Source organism: Sciurus vulgaris (assembly GCF_902686455.1).
Source record: "Sciurus vulgaris genome assembly, chromosome: 14".
In the NCBI taxonomy this organism is placed as follows: domain Eukaryota; kingdom Metazoa; phylum Chordata; class Mammalia; order Rodentia; family Sciuridae; genus Sciurus; species Sciurus vulgaris.
Window position 1 is genome coordinate 21,261,340 of NC_136475.1, and position 12,255 is coordinate 21,273,594.

Sequence of the window (12,255 nt, forward strand, 5' to 3'; positions counted from 1 at the left end):
CTGCACTGAGGTGGCCCTAAAAGCTGCAGCTTCTCTGTGCTGCCCTGGGGCTGCTGGACCTCCCTAACATGTGTCCTCCCCTGCACCTGATCAGCCATTGCACAGCTAACATCCATGAGGGGCAACAAAGACAGGCTCCTTCCAGCAGGAATATGCACCATGGGTCACTCTTAGGGATGATTTTAGACTAAGATGGGAAAATGGGCTACAAGTGGAATCCACACTAAAGTGGAGGAGGATGGGGAGGAGGAGAACAAGAAGAAGGAATACAAAATGCACAAGAAGAGGCTTAATAATAACCAGAATAAGGATACCAATCAGAAGGATAATGATGAGGAGGAAGAGAAAGACCTGAAAAATTCTGTTCTGAGGACACATTCCTGCTGAGGTCATCCTCCATTCTTGCCCAACATACTTTCAATTTATACCAAGTCCCAGAACTGCATTCATCTATGAATGGATTAATCCACTGATTGGGCCAAGGTACTCACATCAAATGATCCCCGGAAACACTGGAGTGAACATTGCTGCATTCAGAGAAAAACTTCAGCACGTGAGCCATTGGGGGCAAATTCTGATGCAAACCCTAACAGTGACTCTGGCAGGTCCAACCTGAATTGAGTCATTCTGGGGTCCAAGGTGCTTTTTCTTTGAAAGGTGATAGTTTGGTTTAGTTCCTGCGCATAGTCTTTCCTCAGGGAAGAATCATGGAGAAAATCTTTGATGGTACTGTAACCGGATTGAAGGGCTGTAAGGTCTGTTGCTCAGGCCTGACCTGGCAAAGGCTCTCAGTTGTTGGGCGTGTCCTGTGGTGTATGCCATGAGTCACTGACCACCACTCTGTCCCTCCCTCTCCAGAGCTGAAGATCCCTGACAATGTATTCATCTTTTATGCTGCGAATTCTCAATTTAACTCTCTCCAGCCTGAAAAAATAACCCACCAGCAAGTGGACCGAGGTCAAAGGAAGGAATGTAAACACCCACCTTATTCGCTCCTTTCTTCTGGTGACACTCCACATCCTCACGAGGAAACAAGAAGCCTCAGTTGCTGGACATATGTTCTAGAATGCCCAGAGAGCAAACTGCCAGGCTGGGGTGTCTTACAGTTTCTGGCCTTGCTGATGTTGCCATCCCCACAGTTCTTGGAATCCACTTCAGAGTCCTCTGCAATGATGTCCAGCATCACCCCAGCCTTGAGCAGCACCTCTTCTCCAAAACCAGGACCCAGGTTCATAGCCATTAAATGCTTCATGAAGCCCAGTGTCCTAGGAGATCCTCACGGCTCCTCTAAAACATGCAGGTGGGAGAGAGCTGCTTGGTTCGTTTCAGCTTAGAGGAGCAGAGTTGACAGAAGTACAAGAGGGGCCTGGTAAGCCTGGCAGCAGGGTGTCTCCTGGTGCTTACCCCAGGGCAGGGAGCAAGCACGCATCAGATGTCATGGACTATTCCTGCCCTTTAGAATTGGAGCTTCTGGGTGGTCAGGAAGGATAGATGGAAAGAAAGAGGAGAGGTCAGTGTTGATCTGAGAGAAGGGAGAGCACCAGCATGTCTACCCCCATGTCTGAGGGAGTCTGTGTTGGGAGGCAAGAAGTGCAGGCCAGAATGCAGGGGCAGGTATTGGTGGGAGATGAGGACAGAGTAGTGTCTAGGGTGCTGGTTCCACTGTATGGGATGGAGAATGCTGGTGCCCATGGAGGAGGACAGCGGTGTCAGTGTCTGTATGTCCCTTCAGTAACGAACAGAGAGGGTCCCTTGGCAGAATTTATATGAATGTGGAGTGCACACCCTAATCATCCTGGTGTCCAGTTGCAGAGAAGTCATTTTCAATCACGTTCTCTGCTGGGTCAGGTGCCCCATTACACCTCATCCAGCATTGAGCCTCTGCATCCGAGAGGTCTCATGGCTGCCATTAAGCCCTCCCATGCATGGTCCTGTTTGTGAGTCTGTTTTGTGCCCTCGCTGTTATGACCCAAGCCTCTAGGGTTTTTTCCTGGGCCACCCACAAATGTAGCCTGCATCCCTGAGCAGACCTGGCATATGGGAGGCTACTGGCCCATTTCTTTGTCCTTGGTGGGCATGGAGTGTGTCTGTGCACAGGCTATTTGTTCCTTTTACCACGAGTGTAATGTGAATACACACAGGGCAATGGCAGGCACAGGTGGACTCTTGTTTGAAGGTTGGGCTACTAGGACATCAGAAGACCCCCTCATGATTATATGGAGGCCACCCTTAGGAACCTGAATAACAAAATTGTGTCCAGGTGTTTAGACCTGAATTTCTCATGAAAGTCCCTGACCACTGTGCTCTGGTAGCCAGTCCAAGGCCCATTCCATGATGACCTATTTCCCACAACGATACAGGTGACCTGCCATGGTAGGGCTCTGGCTGTCATACTCAGTGCCCTGGACCAACACTTGCTACAGGAAGAGAATTTCAGTAGACCACGAGCTTGGGCAAATCACCTCAAGACATCAGAGTACGTGGGACAATCAGATGGCAGGGAGCAGGGATCAGAAAGTGGACTCAAGACAACTTGCAGCCCAGAGTAATAGTGTCTGACCCCAAAGAACACTCAAACTAAGTGTGGTGGACCTCATGCACAAAGCCAGCTGCACTGAGCCTGCTGTAAAAGTCTCTGGGTTCTATACATTGCCCCACTGGCTGGTGCAACACCACACCTTGTGCCCCCCCTGGACCTGAACAGGTATTTAGTGCTAACATCCATGAGGAGCAAGGAGGAAATTTTCCTTAAGGGGCAGTATGGCCCCATGACTCACTGATATGAGTGCTTTCAGGGGAAGATTGGAAGGAATGGGAAATGGATGGAAGTGTACTTATGTGGACCGAAGCAGCACTATCGAAAACCATGTGTCCGACATGAAAAGCCCTGCCCGTGTGGAGGATGGGCAGTATTCTAGCAGGCCAGGACAGGACTCGATCAGAAACAAGCACAGGTCGGTACTTAGCCAAATTCCCAAGTCCCCAGTGCCTGTGTCCCCTTCCCCACAAGATGTCAGAATAGCCAGATTATTATGTCTAACTAAAGTCAGATGATGGCTTCCTAAGCACGTATGCCACAAAGTTGATCTTGAAATAATGCCATTACTATTTTGTTTGGTGAGCCAAACACCCACAGGAACCATGACCCAGTCTGTCCACACTGAAACCCCCCATCCTGAACAGTCGTGTGGTACATTCTCTCCTATCTTAATCCACGAAGTCTGAGGTTTGCAGAGTCTTACAGAAGAGGAAGGCTGAAGCCTAGGTAGGCTAAGCAGTCATGTCAGAAGTACACACATTCAACCCAGCACTGACTGAGAGCAGGCGCCAGGCCAGAGAAGGGCTGCAGGAAACAGGTGGTCAAAGGAACATCTAGCTGGGTGTCTGGACCCTACGGGGTGTTATGGCATCCACGGGCTATAGCAAATGGTTGGAGAGAAGCAGTCCCCCTCCTGGTCTTTGGAACCATTGTTCTCCATCGGGCGGCATTTGGGATGTGACCTCCATTCTGGGAAGCATGGTCCAAATGGAGGCGGTCACTACCAATGAAGAAGCATGGTTTATTTTGGTGTCTGTGTTGATCAGCCTTTTGTCACTATGGGAATACCTGAGGAGAATGACGTGGTGAAGGAATCAAATGTTTTGGCTTCAGGTTTCATAGCTTCCCATTTGGTTCTCAACTGAGACTGTCCATAATGGCAGAAGTGTGTGGTAGAGGAAAGCAACTCAGCTCTTGCCAACCTGGGCATAGAATGGAGGAAAGAATGAGGGCGATAGAGGGAGGGAGAGAAAGGCAGATAGGAGAAGGAGAAGGAATACTATGAGGAGAAGGAGGATGAAGAGGAGCCGACAGGGAAAAGATACAGTTGCTGAGGGCACACCAACCTCATGCCCAACCTACCTCCAGTTCCTACCACCTCTCAGTAGGTGCATTCCTCTTCCATGTGCATTTCATGATGAGGTCAGAGCACTCACCATCAAATACTTCCCCCCAAACCCACCCGTGCACATGGTTGCATTGCAGACCAAACCTTCAACACAGGAGACTTTTGCAGGAGATTCCAGATGCAAACCAAAGCAGGGTGTTCCTCTGGCAGATCCAAGCCGACCTGGGTTGTTCTGGAGGCCAACATCCTTTGGAATCAACAGACATTAAGTCCGTTTAGGTTCTCTGCAGAGTTTTTCCTCAGGGAGGACTACTGAGGACTATTGTGGCACTGGAGCTGAACTGGAGAGCTCTCAGGTCTGTGGCTCAGGCCTGTCCTGGAAGAGATGCTCAGGTGTTGGGGGTGCTTTGTGGTGTACCCCTTGAGTGCCACTTACCACCCATCTACCCCCTTCTCCCCAGAACTGAGGATTCTCTACTATGCCAAAGTCTTTAATACCATGAATCCTCCAGTCAAGTATGGCTTTGTGCTGAGGAGGAGGACCTTCCCTAATGAGGGGACGTTAACAATACAGCCAACTCATGCCTCAACATGAGGCATTCAGCTGAGAAGATTTCAGTGTCTGTGTTTTCATACCAAACTCCTATCAAATAACCCTTGAAATATTAGGTTCTTGCCTTGCTGGGGCCAGAGGGGGGAAGAAGATTCAAAAGTCCTAATTAATCAATCAAATGCTTCCTGAAAGTAGAAGAAAGGAAATGAACAGAACAGAAATCCATGAAATACAAACACAACAGGAGAGATCAAAAAAGAAAAAAATGTGTATTTGAGAGGACACAAATCATTGTTTAATGAAATAGAATGGAACCACACAAAGAAAAACAGATCAGAGGATAGAGGAGCAACTCTTGACACTGCAGAAATTTGGTATCATGGATAACTTCCTGGAAAGGCAGAAGTGGGCCACACAGACAGAGAGAAACACAAGATCAGAGTACTCCCCTTAGCTGTAAAAGAAAGGCAAGCAATGTCTATTTTTTTCCCCAAAGGAAAACACTGCCCTCAATTGCCTTTATCTGAAAGTAACCGAACATTTTCAAAAGACATATTTTCATTCTTAAGATTCTCCCGCAAAGAATGTCCTCACCCATTTTGAGGACAGCAGAAATTTGTCACCCGAGAAGCAGAAAACAAAGGTACAGGCCCATCTGATTCACAGCACGATGCCAAATTCCAAACACTCTTGCCACGTGAATGCAGCACACAATAAAAGAGATTGATACACCATGATTAGGGTGGTTTCATCACGAGACTTATTTGATTGATTCACTGAATTGATTAACAGAATTTTTGTGCCAAGTGAACAGCAGAAGGAAGCCAGAGGCGGAAGCTCAGCGGAAACGTCGCCACGCAGACGGGAGGGGCGGGGCCTAGCCAAGGCGGAACGTTGACCGGCAGCGGCGCCTGGGTCCGAGGCGGACGTGCCTGAGGTCGCGCCCTGTCGGTGGGTTCGGGCCCAGCTCGCAGGTCCCGGCGGCCGGCGTGGAAGGTGAGCGGGCGGGAGCGGCCCACCGACTCGGCGCCGAGACCCCCGCGCCAGGCCTGGGGACGGGGTGGGACCCGGGAGGGCGCTGCCGCCGCCTTCGCAGGCTCCATCCCGCTGCCTGTCCCTCGGGCCCGCCTGGTGGCCTCCGCACCGACGGCCGCCCGGTCCCGCGCTGTCCTCGTTCTCCCGAGGGCGGGTCCTCCGCGGGGACTCCGCTCACAGACGGGTGTGGTCTCGGCTCCAGGGTCCTGTCCAAGGCGGCGTGACCGCAGCAGCCTCGCCTGGGACCCGGACTCCAGGCGAAGAGGATGCCCGGCCAGCAGGCGCCCTGGGGAGTGGAGGGCGACGGAGGAGTAGCCTCCGCCAGGGCGAGGGAGGCCGCGTGGAGAGGAGCCGCCTCCAGGTACTTCGGAGTCCACTGACGGCCACCGGCAACCCGCACCTTGTTTCTCTCGCGTCTCTCTCTCTTTCTTCCTCAACTTCCCGCCTGGAAACCCCTGCTGCTTTCTTCCTGCTCCTGGCTGACAGCGCCAGGAGGCCCTCCGGTGTCTCCAGCATTAAGTGAAGCAGTGCAACATAGGAAGTGTCTGTAGTGGAGCAGCGGCGAGAGCAGTGACTTAGGGAGGCAGCAAGGCGCTCGGTCCTGTGGGCTCCAGGTTCCACCCTGGGAGAGAGTTGGATGAGATCGCTTTTGGCCCCATGCGATGTGTGACATGGACGGATTCCCAGTGAGGGGGTTTATCCTAAAATGTACTGTTTGCATGCCACCTTTCAGGCTTGCCTGAGCACTCAGTTCCTTTTTTAAACTTTACAGAAACCATGAGATAGTCCTGTTGCATTTTTTGTTCACAGATGAGAAAACTGAGCCCATAGGGGTTAAGCAGTTTCCTAAATGGTGAAGCCTAAGTTTTTATTGAAAACCTAAATGTGCCCCTCCCAGGCTCTGAGTCTCCCGGCTGCAGGCAGATGGATGGGGCTTCTTAAGGCGGCGGTGGCAGCAGCGGCAGCGGCTATGGTGTGGTGGCTCGATTCTCCCACTGCCTGGCTGAGATTCGGACGTGGTTAAGAACCAACTGGTTGAGGTTCAATGCAGACAAGACGGATGTGATGCTGTAGAAATTGTGCATCAGATGTTTATGTATAATTGGTTTACAGACTGTCTGTGGACTCTTCCTGTCAAATTACTGGCCATCTGTTGAGTCTTCAAGTCCAGGAGGTTCAGCAACATCAGATGACCATGAATTTCATCCATCAGCTAACATGCTGGTTCATGATTTTGATGATGAACGAACATTAGAAGAGGAAGAAATGATGGAAGGAGAAACAAACTTCAGTTCTGAAATAGAGGATCTTGCAAGGGAAGGCAACATGCCAATTCATGAACTTCTTAGTCTTTATGGTTATGATAGTACTGTTCGACTACCTGAAGAAGATAAGGAGGAAGAAGAGGAGGGTGAAGATGATGAAGATGCCAATAATGATGACAACAGTGGCTGTAGTGGGGAAAATAAAAAAGAGAATATAAAGGATTCATCAGGTCAGGAAGATGAAACTCAGTCTTCCAACGATGATCCATCACAGTCTGTTGTTTCTCAAGATACCCAGGAAATAATCCACCCACATCGATGTAAATATTTTGATACAAATAGTGAAATAGAAGAAGAATCTGAAGAAGATGAGGACTATATTCCATCAGAAGACTGGAAAAAGGAGATTATGGTGGGCTCCCTGTGTCAAGCAGAAATTCTAGTTGGCATTTGTAGATACAAAGAAAATGAAAAAGTATATGAAAATGATGATCAGCTCCTGTGGGACCCTGAGTACTTACCAGAAGATAAAGTGATTGTATTTCTTAAGGATGCATCTAGAAGAACAGGTGATGAGAAAGCTGTAGAAACAATTCCTGAAGGATCTCACATAAAAGACAATGAACAGGCATTATATGAATTGGTTAAATGTAATTTTGATACAGAAGAAGCTTTGGGAAGATTAAAATTTAATGTAAAAGCAGCTAGAGAGGAATTATCTGTTTGGACAGAGGAAGAATGTTGAAATTTTGAACAAGGGCTGAAGGCCTATGGAAAAGATTTTCATTTGATTCATGCTAATAAAGTACGAACAAGATCAGTTGGTGAATGTGTAGCATTCTATTATATGTGGAAAAATCGGAACATTATGATTTCTTTGCTCAGCAAACACAATTTGGAAAAAAGAAATATAATCTTCATCCTGGTGTAACGGACTACATGGATCGGCTTTTGGAGGAAAGTGGAAGTGCTGCATCAAGTCGAGCACCATCCCCTCCCCCAACTGCCTCAAACAGCAGCAATAGCCAGTCTGAGAAGGAAGATGGCACTATAAGCAATAGTAACCAAAATGGGGTGTCATCTAATGGACCAGGTGAAATATTAAACAAAGAAGAAGGATTACACGTCAATGGACCAACAGGTGGAAATAAGAAACCACTTCACGCAGACATGGATACTAATGGTTATGAAACAGATAACTTAACCACTGACCCAAAACTTGCCCATATGACTGCAAGAAATGAAAATGATTTGGATGAAAAAAGTGAGGGACCTGCCAAAAGGCGAAGGGTAAATAGCAATGGAAAAGAAAGTCCTGGTTCTTCTGAATTTTTCCAAGAAGCAATATCACATGGAAAATTTGAAGAACTTGAAAACACAGATGACTAAATTTTAGACCTATTTTACTTTATTTGGAGAAAATTCTGGTGTGTCTAAAATTTTCAGGGTTAATGGGTTACCTTAAAATTTTTTTTATTTCCTACAGCAATTGGTTAAAATTTCAAAATTTTAATTGGATCATAACTTTTTAGGAAATAAGATTTTACAATTCTGCCCTTTTCAAGTTCTTTTACTGCACAACTGTCAGACCCTTTTAAGGATATAGAAAATAATTTTAGCAAATTTGAATGAAGTAAAGATATCAGTACCTTCTCATTTGATATATTAATCATAAAAGTTCACTACAAAGATAATTTTTCTTTAGTTTCATATGGAGGAATATCTCCAAAAAACAAGTTCAAAGTTCTGCTTAACACCTGTTTTTCTGAGTTTCTTGAAGTGTCCTTATAAAAGGCATTTTCTCTCCATATAAATTGAGTATCATTAAGGAAACCCTTATGAATCCTGAAAGTTATGCTTATAACTTTTTTATTTATATATAGAAGTTTAAAAATAAACCAAGTCAGGTTTGTATATGTAAAATTGTTGACATCAATGATGTCTTTCCATATTCTTATCTGGGCTTAAGAAATACATTCTGTATTTTTCCAGATTCTTTGTAGCCTTTGAAAGATTTTTACAGTACATATGTCTTGACTGAGCTGTCCTTTCTTAATACAAAAAAGCTTGTATAATTTTCTTAATTTGTACAGTTGATAAACTTTTATGAGAGGAATTGAAAAAAAAAAAAAAAAAAACTAAATGTTTGCTGATGCATGGTGTGTGGAAACATGCTCACATTGCCATGTGGCCAGGGATTTTTATTCAGCTTGGATGAGAATGAACTCGACAGCTCTAAGGAATGTGAAGTAGCATGTGTTAAAGAAATGAGGATGTAGGAAATGTCAGTAACAACAGTGTGTGTAAGAGGTTATGCTTGCTTTTTCCCTAATAACTAATAGTTTTTGAATTGAAGTTGCATTTGCTCATTTTGAAATAGGGAACAAAGTGTGGTGTTTGGTCCACTTCAAAGTTTATTCAGAATATCAGACATTATGTTTCTATTTTGTGGCAGTGTGGAATGTGAGTGAGAGCAAGTTGGTGACATCTTTCAGCTGGATACATTGCCCAAAGAAGACCTCAAATGTGTACCAAGAAGCCAGTGATTCTATTGCAGAGAACTCCATGGAAATGTACAGGTATTGTATTGAAAATATTCATCTTGGTTAAAAATGAGGGTATTATAAATAATATATTGCCCTGTTTCTGTTTTCAGGTGACTCCAGATGCATCTTGGTCACTGTGGTGGAATCTCATTACTTTATATTCTGTTCAAATCAATTTTTCTTACTGGATATTAACTTTTTGCTATGACTTTATTTATTTATTTATTTATTTATCTCTGTGTGTGTGTGTGTGTGGTACGGGGATTGAATGCAGGGCCTTGTGCTTGCAAGGCAAGCACTCTACCAACTGAGCTGTATCCCCAGCCCTACTACTTTACATTCTGTTTACCTCTGATTTGTTTTGTGTGTGTGTGTCTCTGTTTTAAATTTTATATGTCTAAGTTGCAGTTACCTATTTGTTGAGAAAACAAAGTCAGGGAGGACTATTTTAAAACATTTTGTAAAAATAAACTTTTTTTTTTTTTTTTTTTTTTTTTTTTTTTTTTTTTTTTTGCCCCTTCATGTAGATTGGTCTAAGTGTTTTTCTCCTGGAGTCAAGTTGAAATGTTATAGACACAAAGTTGTATGCCCAGAGACATTGGAATCCTCAAGTAGAGTAATAAATGATTGGCATTCCTCAAATCAGAAATGTATTATTGTCCTGAGTTGCTTGATTCTCTATAGCATGTGTATTTCTTTCTTTTTTTTTTTAAACTAAAGGAAATAGATGGTAGTGTTCTTCAATAGTGTAAGTGGTAAACTTTGATTTATTTATTTATTTTTCCCAGCAGGTACCGTGGATTGAGCCACATCCCCAACCCTATTGTGTATTTAGAGACAAGGTGTCACTGAGTTGCTCAGCACCTCGCTTTTGCTGAGGCTGACTTTGAACTTGTGATCCTCCAGCCTCAGCCTTCCGAGCCACTGGGAATTCAGGCATGTGTCAGCATGCCTGACTGTGGATAAGCACTTGACCAAAAGAAAATAAGAAAACACTTTCCCATGATAGAGGAATGAAATGGATTGTGATTTTGATAGGACATAAGGAATAGTTTGCCATGAAATCTGGTTCCCGACATCCAATGTGGTGTAATGGATACCTTTATGTAGAACTTTGTCATCTCATTTCTTCTGTCAAATCAGTTCTGCCATATTTCTGCCAGATTTTGAATTTCATGCTCTGTGCTCTATGATCAGAGTCAAGAGAAAAGTGAAGATTTGATATAAATTAATGAGTGAAAAGTATATTGAAATGGATTAATGATAATCACTGGAAATGTATCATGAGTTAGGAGAAAAGAACACTTATCTCACAAATGGTCAACTTCCTCTTTTTCTTTTGGTCCTGGGGATTGAAAACAGGGGTGCTTTACCACTGAGCATATATCCAGTCCTTTTTATTTTTTATTTTGAGACAGAATCTCAATAAGTTATTTAGGGACTTGCTAAGTTGTTGAGGTTGACCTGGAAATGACATGCAATGGATGCTATTTTGTTTTTATTAACTGGGAGTGATTAAGAATTTTTTCTTCTTAGTATGTAAGCCTCAACCAGGTAGGGTCATTGAAATGTTCACCAGACAATGCCGTATAGTACCTGGTGAATGTTTCACTATGGAATTGTGTCCAGTGCTCTGTCCAGAAGTCCTTCTCTGGCCAGGGCATCTAGATGAGCTAGATGTCTAAGGGGGAGATCCCAAAGACGGACTCAAAGAGGTTGTTATGTGTTTCTGACATTGATAGAAATGTTCATGGCAGCAGTCAAGTCATGTGGTGGCACCAGGCAGGGGTAGATTTTTATGTGTCTCACAAGACACCCCTGGCTAGAGACTCTGGAGCCCAGCTTGATGTGGTATTGAGGTGTGAGGGGGTCAGTTCTAGCATAGCCAGTAATGGCTCATCAGAGGGACATACAGCCCTGTGACACACTGTGGCTGTGGGAATCCCCTGAGGAAAGGGAAAGTAGAAGGGCTCAGCCTGACCCCTGTGTCTGTAGTGGGCTTCTGCTCTAAACCATGAATATCAAGTGTGTTTAATTTCACTGCGTCACAGAATGAGAATCACAAATAGTAGTGTCAACTGTGAGCCATGTGTGAACTATGGTAGGGACATTTTAGAATGTGATCACAGAAATAGTTTGAAGGTTTTTAGGGAGTCGAGTTTCAGCTGCCTATTGTGATAAAGTTTCCTGTTAGCTCTCATACTGAGTTGTAGACATTCAAATACACATATCCTGTCTGACACTGCTCCCATGCACAAGGGAAGGTGGACATTAACTACAAGTAGTTTTTTTAATTTTCATTTTAACATGCAGAATTCCCTTACTGACATGTTTATTCTGTGACATCTCTTCCTAGAAGAAGAAAGTGTGTTAGTAAACTGCAAGTCACCATCACACTATTTTTTTATTTGCAATCATTAGTGTGATGTTTATTCAAATTCCCTGAGAATGTTTAAAACTCCAGATTCTGACTTATCAAGGCTGGATGGGTGTCAACCAATAGAGAACGTGTTAGTCTTTGTAACAGATACACTATCCAACATACTCCTGAGAACCTTCATGTATGACAGGAAAAGAATAAAGTGAAATAGAGGAGTGGGCAGAGTGTCTTATTTTTAGGGGATTACATCAGATATGTGATACTGAAACGAGAAGCCTTCCATCCATTTTTTTTCTTCTTCTTTCAGATTATTTATATGAATAAGGACAAGATACTTATTCCAGTGAAGATGTTTCCCACTTGTATGACTGGATGCTGGGTGTCACTTGCTATTTGGATGCTTGCACTTTGTGATTGACACTAACATTGTTCTTGGTAAGTGGCAGGAAGTCAGTACTGAAGTTGAGCTCTTGTTTTCTAGCAGCTATGCTCAAGATCCTTGGTGTGCCTTCTGCAATTCTGGCTGCACTCTTCAAGTTCTTCAAGTTGACTTCCTGGTTATCTGCATCATGGTCTTCTGCCCTTGGAG

General features: G+C 44.5%; 1 protein-coding gene across 1 annotated transcript; it reads left to right on the top strand.

Annotated features, from left to right (window-relative positions):
- Positions 1–6,563: 6,563 nt before the first annotated feature.
- On the top strand, positions 6,564–8,587 carry LOC306644338 (mesoderm induction early response protein 1-like; the record flags this gene model as incomplete). Its single annotated transcript, XM_079111221.1, is given in 2 exon segments — positions 6,564–6,601; positions 6,603–8,587. Coding segments are annotated over 2 exon segments (921 nt in total). The 3' UTR covers positions 7,486–8,587.
- Between the last annotated feature and the right edge of the window lie 3,668 nt (positions 8,588–12,255).